Consider the following 6,819-nt stretch of genomic DNA (forward strand, 5'->3'; position numbering starts at 1 on the left):
TTTAAAAGCTTACTTCTTTAATGATTTAATAATGTAAAATTTCCTCTTCACATATTTATTACATACCGATTATGATGAGCAAGTAAGAAGACACTGGTCTCAGTACTGGCACAGTTATTGTTCATTGAGAAAATTAACACATCATGATTTTTATTGTGTCGCCTATTTATAAGCACTACTCTTCTGAATGATGGTAACCACAAAACTCCAAGAAGAAACAGAAACTCTTCTAAATCTCAAAGATAAATGAACATAAAACACTAACAAGCCTTTCTTTTTCGCTTAAATAGCATTTCATTTCAAATTTACTCTTCAAATGCCATCCCATGCCAACTAAGTCCACTTAGTTATGTCTACTAAAATTATTAATACACAACATTTTTAAGTTAACTTCCTTCTTACAAATTTAAGTGGATGATACATTATAAATTAAGTTAAATTTGTTCATTTAGAATTACTCACAATTTTAAGTTATTTTAACTCAAATTTTGGTTAAAAACAAGAACTATTATAATTTTCTAATAGAGTTAACTAATTTTATTTTGTCAAATTTACTTAGGCACATAATCGTTTTTTACATGGCTGCTGTCTTTTACAAGATCATTAAGTAGGCCTATAAATGAGTGCCACAGGGATGACTTTTTTGTGACAATTTTTATAGGCTAACTCGGAAGTTAGCGGGACACTGGTTCTCTTAAGTGCTTTAAACATGCTGATTGGCTCACATGATACAACCTTAAAAAAACAAGTTTGACTTTATACTGTAGAAAGAACCTTTTTGTTTTCTAAATAAAAAGACCTTAAATGTAGCTATACAAAACAAGAATAATAATATAACTTCATTTTGATGAAAACTTATAATTCCAAGCCTGCAGTTAAGCCGGAGCACTAAGGAAGCCAGTGGTGCTTAAAAACCTTTTGGTTACAAATATTCCTCAAAATATTTTCCTTTGTGTTTAGCAGAACAAAGAAATTCAAACAGGTTTATAACAACATGAGGGCGAGTAAATGATGACAGAATTTTAGTTTTTGGGTGAACTATGCCTTTAATTGCATTTTTTATGCATAAATGTTAGATCATTTTTCTATGAAATACGTAATGTATATTATACAACGGGCCTGTTGAATGCTTTATTCTGGTACACTCCGCGTACCACCTTGGGGGTGTGCATTAATTTCTAATAATTCAACAGCCCGTTGTCAAATCATTCCTTACATAACACCCGTTATAACAGAACATTTGTGGTTTTGATAGATTGACACTTTAATTTAAAAAACAACAACACTATCATCAAAGACCAAACAATATTAATAATGTTGTTAATGAAATTTAATTGCAAACCTGAAAAGCGAAATAGCATAAACATGTTTGGTTTATAATCATGTCATATTGGAACAGTTTTATTTAAGCATAGATGCTTCAGAGTAATGTTTCACACTTGTTTATACTTTGTCAAACTGTAAACGATTTTAACATTTTATTGTGCTGCCAAAACAGTGGTTGTGGGAAACTAACATGTATATTTTATGAGCAACAGTTATTAAGAAATGCTAAGGGCAAGTAAACCCTAGACTTATTCAAACGATCTCGTGTAACATACTCATGTTACATAACTACTAATGACTGATATTCAAAAGGAGTTGAAGATCAAAACATTTGAAGTTATGCAACTAGCCTATAAATGAAAATTTTACTCATGAAACACACATGCCACATCTTTGAGAATCCAAATTTATTTTATTATTACAAATTCTTGTTTTATATACATTATATACATAAAACATGTACAAAACAAGGCACAACTGTGCAACAGTATTTTTGTTATTAAGACAGAGCATTGCTCTCCATTCTCTTGACCTTAAATAATACTGTGAATTCATAAAATCCTTCTCCGTTGAAATCCACAGACACACACACACATAAAATAAGTGGTCGCAAGGTAACTTGGGAGAGAATGAATTTATGCCTTGGTACAAGGTGTAAGTTGATAAATAGGCTTGGTTCTTACAGTGCTTATCCTTCATAAATTAAAATCGTACAAAAATATACATAACGAGGATCCTGTTGCCGAGGAGAACCAGGAGATTCACAAAACGGAGGTTTTGAACAACAATAGAAAATACACAAGTATCAAAAAGACAAAGACCTACAAAAAACATCGGATTCCAGAAGAGCTCAATGGTAGAAAAACTGCCCTGAGCAAGTCTATTAGCCAGCCCACACACAGCTGGCCATTTAAGCAGCAGGTTCGGTGTTCATCCCATTGACCGAAAACAAATGTGGTGCATCATCCCACCAAAACGTACCAAAACAAAAGTGCTCAGCCCTGTGCCACCTCAGGTCCTATGGTAACAGTGCTTTCTCTCAGTAGTGCAATCTGTACAAAACAAAAACAAATATTATAAGAAATTTGAATTTGATTTAATTATTAATTTTTAAATAATTAACAGAGACATGGATGCATCTTTTAAGATAGCGGCTGCAGTTTTTGAATCTGTGCCATCAAGTACTTTACATTTCAACGTCAGCTGTGTAAAAGTCACACGCAAACTCATGTGGCTAAGCCAATACATCAGCATACTGTCATCAGCGGCATCGGTCATCTGATATACGACTAAAGCACGCTTGCTTGCAAAGCTGCATATAAATAAACATGCATGCATACTGTACTACTGTAAATAGCAGCATTAAATACGTACCGTTTCCTGGGCTTCACCTCCCAGCCATCCCAACATTTAAGAAACGTGATTTCTTTTCCCGGTGATATCTCAGTGTCTTCGGCACAAAAGGTGAACCTGTGGGTGTAACATTATGGCATTAATGAAGTTTGCAATAATTGATAGGGAGCAAACAACCAATAAGTGATGGGTTACAAACTTACTTTTTCTGAGTCTCTCCTGCTTTGACTCGGATCCTCCGAACCTCCAGAATTTTTTTGTCCTGTTTACTGGACCACGGCCAGATCGATTTTATTACAGATGTCCAGGTATCAGAAGGACCTCCCCAGCGAAGGCTTATTTTTAGAAGTTCACCAATGTCCTCCTCGGTGAAGACGAGGAACGTATTTGTGAGGTTTAGACCGACGCCGTCATTGCTGCAAAAACCACAGAGAAACCAGGTCAAGTCTTCTGAAGATAACATTATTCTGAGCATTTAGCATTACAGATGTACTTTACATTTAAACTAGTTAATTTTAGACCGCTTACATGTCCACGGTGAGTTGAGTCGAGTCGTTGTGGGCCCCGTGTAATGTGACATAGAAAGTGGGATCTGCATCATGGGCGTTCTTCCTGTCAAACACATGCATCTTCATCTGATAGTGGTAACCTGCAGAGCAACAAACCGGTTCAATTAAGCAGTAAGCAAATATCCGTGTGTCTCTGACTCAACTTTACGGCATTTCAGAACAAGAATGCGTTAACGACTTACCACCAAAAGGCGTGTCTGCACGAGTCTTCAGGTACATCTTACTGTTTCTCCTCTTTCGGATTTTCTTGGCATTGTAACCGATGCTGTTGCAACGGTTTTTCCTGCAACTCAAGCAAATGCCTTTCTTGAAGCGATCAGGGCCGGTACACTGGAAGGCGTAGCTCACGTGGTCCTTGCTCATGAGGGAGTCCACGAAAAGATGAACCGCCCGCTCGTGCTCGCACTTCATGACTTCCACAAAATCTGTATGGTGGCAAAATCGATGCGTTACGAGAGCTGGAAGATGCAAAAAAGTATGCAAAACGTATAATCGCGGAGTACTCACTTCCTATGTTGGAGATCACATCGCCCAGGGAACAGCCCGGTTGACCGTCCCCACCGTTGGGATAGATGTCGATGTGTCCGATGGGTTCCTGGATGCCGATACTGACACCCAGAGCTCCTCGAGGGTATGTGTGAAGAACATCGACAAAGTCGGCGTCGTCAGGAGAAAGCCTTTGGTGAGACTCCATACCCTCAAACATGGGACCGGCCGGGTCTAAACCTAAAACACAAAGGCATTTTAAAGAAAAAGAAAATAAACCATCAAGACGTACATGATGCAAAGATGGAAATCTTACCAGTTATACGTCCGATATTTCCACTGACAAATTTTCCAGCATAGCCAGCGACGTGAGCCCCAAGACTGTATCCGATCATGTGGATGTCTTCAAGTCGCAACTGTTCTTCCTCCTATCAAAAAAAAGGAAGAAAATAGTCTTCAATATCCACAATACATCTTAATTTAAACTATGAATAAAACGGCTTCATCCAAGCAAAAACAAAAGCACAAGATGATTTAGCCCAAAGCAAAATCCCCCGCTTTTTTGATCTCCATATTGGACAGATGAGGCCAGATTTGAGCTTGTACCATGTTCAGTGCCAACAGGGTTACATGCTCAGCTGCTCATTCATACCGTTTGAATCTTTCCTAAATGCATCAAAGTCAGCAAAAGAAGCCAACTACGTTCATGAATATTCATCAAAAAACCCACAGTGCCTTGGGCAACCTCTAAACACTTTAAAATAAAGAAAAAGCCCCATCTGGAGATTACAATTTGTTCTTCACCAGGACATCTGCTCTGCTTTTCTGGCAGCGAATAATACTGACAAAGACCCGGCGTACAAGACCACAAGCTTTCACAGTTGCCAATTCGCTTACTCAAAAGACAAATGCACACACAGAGAAACAAACACAACCAGTGGGATGTTTAATGCAGACGTACCTGGAGCCAGTCCAAAACAGTAGCGATGCTCTTCCCAACTCGGCGAGTATGGTTGACAGCATCAGGGTAAAGCTGGTGGGCCAGCCCCAGCCAATCGACCACCACCACGTTTGCGTCCAATTCTCTTCTCTGAACTGCGGCCACCAGCTTATGCATCCAGTTTTCAAACATCCCACTCATCTGTTAAATAGACAAGACCTCTTACTATACTATACCATACCATGCTAGCAGAGACATCCAGCAATTAAGTGTGAAATTCCAGAACTGCAGTTTAGTTAGACATGAGGTCCTGTGTGACTCAAAAACATACAAAGATGAAACCTAAAGGACCTTTAAAGCAAATGCCATGAAGGCTTAGGTGTCTAAAGTTGAACACAATACTAAACAAAAACAAAGCCAAGTGGCAATCTCACCGTCCAGCCGTGGATGATCAAAATGGTCTTGGTTGAAGAATTAAAGCCACACTCCCTAATGCTTTCCTTACTCCCAGGTATGAGGTAACAGCCATCCTCTTCCAGATCGAAAGACTTCCGCATATTGTACTTGATACGGTTATGAAGTAATACTGGATCCGTAGGCAAGCCATACTCCGGATCATCTAAAATGGATAATGGCATGAAGGTATTTCAGTGTAAATCTTAAAAGGAATTTTAAAAACTCCTAATATCGCTAAACCCAAGAGCTTAACCATTCCTATACAGCTGGATAACACTCTAAGCTTGAGTTAATTTATTGAAAGCTTTAAGTGATTTGAATGAACAATCGATCTACTGTAAAAAGGTTTATGTACAAATCTTGTTTTACAACACTTTCCTATTCATAAAAAAATTAAGAGGATTCCAGATCACATTTCCAACTCTGGTGGCACATGAGTTTGGATTTTAATCAAATAGTTACAATAATAATAATCCCTATAACAGTATTAACCATGGTTAATTGTAAAAGAATGCTTGCGTGTCGCGTGATAAGTGTAAAGTATGATTATAGTAGTAACGTTAGCCGGTTTTGACGTGGTTACCATACAAAACAATGCTTAGTTTGTGGCAACTATGGTTTTAAAAAAGATTGTAGTTAAACCATGGCTAATTTTCGTAAACTTTCGCGTCAGTTGGACTGCAGAGGAACTCGCAATCAGTTTAAATTTTAAACGTTTAATTCAAACAGTGTGGTGCGTGGCAAACGGCAGCAAGTGCCTTAAGTCCACATCATCACATTCAGTCACCGCTCTGCTGACTGAGTCGACACATTGACATAAAGATGATAAAACCCGGACATGGACGTCGTTTAAAAGGCAAAACCAGCTCGTGGTGGATTTTCCTGGTTTTTCCTTATACGGGTCGCAAGCATGTCAAAAAGTGGAAAATTTAAAGGCCAGTTTCATTCATTCATTCATTCGCTTAGCTGCATGTGAATACGAGGCTTCTCAAAGTTTGAAGCTCGAGAATCGTCGTTGTTAGTCATTGTTCACGGACACAATCACACCACCATGCATTCGTTTTAGAGCTTTAAATGTGCTTAATTCTCACTATGCATTCATTTAAGCAGTTTTTAAAGACAAAGACATCTCTCTTACCAATCACTGGCGCGGTCTCGCCGGGTGCAGTGGCTGATGCGCAGAATAAACGACACAGGATAAAACATAAGAAAATCGATCTTCTTATTGGTTTCTCTACCATAATGTTTCAAGCTTTAAAATAATTTATTTAGTCCTTGCAAACCACAATAACGGAGGAAGTTTTACGGGGTAATTCCCTCACTGAGAGGTGTCAAGAGAATGTATGAACCTGTATCAGATTGCTCATTAGAGTTTTAAATAGTTTTTTTGAGTCATCTGACCATCGGCAGATATCTACGACAAAATTCTTTCTTTCTAATTGGTCAAGCCCCTGGCACTACGTTTGAAGGCGTGGCATATACGTTTGAATGAGTTGGGTTGTAATGTTTCTCACGCTTTTGTTAACCCTTTACTTTCCGGTCTATTCATAACAAGTATGCAAGAGCTCGCGCGTTCACTGACGCACGGGGTGTACTAAAGGTTAACGACTCTTCACTACTGCACATGACTGGGTTTGTTTACAAATATACAACATGAGACTCTTTGATGTGTTTCTTTGACGTTTTTTT

The 6,819-nt window shown here is 38.3% G+C and overlaps 1 protein-coding gene across 1 annotated transcript; it reads right to left on the reverse strand.

Annotated features, from left to right (window-relative positions):
- Positions 1-1,716: 1,716 nt before the first annotated feature.
- Positions 1,717-6,490, reverse strand: lipg (lipase, endothelial). Its single transcript, XM_065272150.2, has 10 exons — positions 6,269-6,490; positions 5,109-5,293; positions 4,696-4,875; positions 4,051-4,162; positions 3,756-3,974; positions 3,431-3,673; positions 3,208-3,328; positions 2,883-3,095; positions 2,701-2,796; positions 1,717-2,378 (listed from the first exon to the last, which is right to left on the reverse strand). The coding sequence occupies exons 1-10, from the start codon at positions 6,369-6,371 to the stop codon at positions 2,366-2,368; spliced, it is 1,485 nt and encodes a 494-aa protein (XP_065128222.2). The 5' UTR covers positions 6,372-6,490; the 3' UTR covers positions 1,717-2,365.
- Positions 6,491-6,819: the final 329 nt, after the last annotated feature.

This window comes from Paramisgurnus dabryanus, chromosome 11 (genome assembly GCF_030506205.2).
Source record: "Paramisgurnus dabryanus chromosome 11, PD_genome_1.1, whole genome shotgun sequence".
Classification (NCBI taxonomy): Eukaryota; Metazoa; Chordata; class Actinopteri; order Cypriniformes; family Cobitidae; genus Paramisgurnus; species Paramisgurnus dabryanus.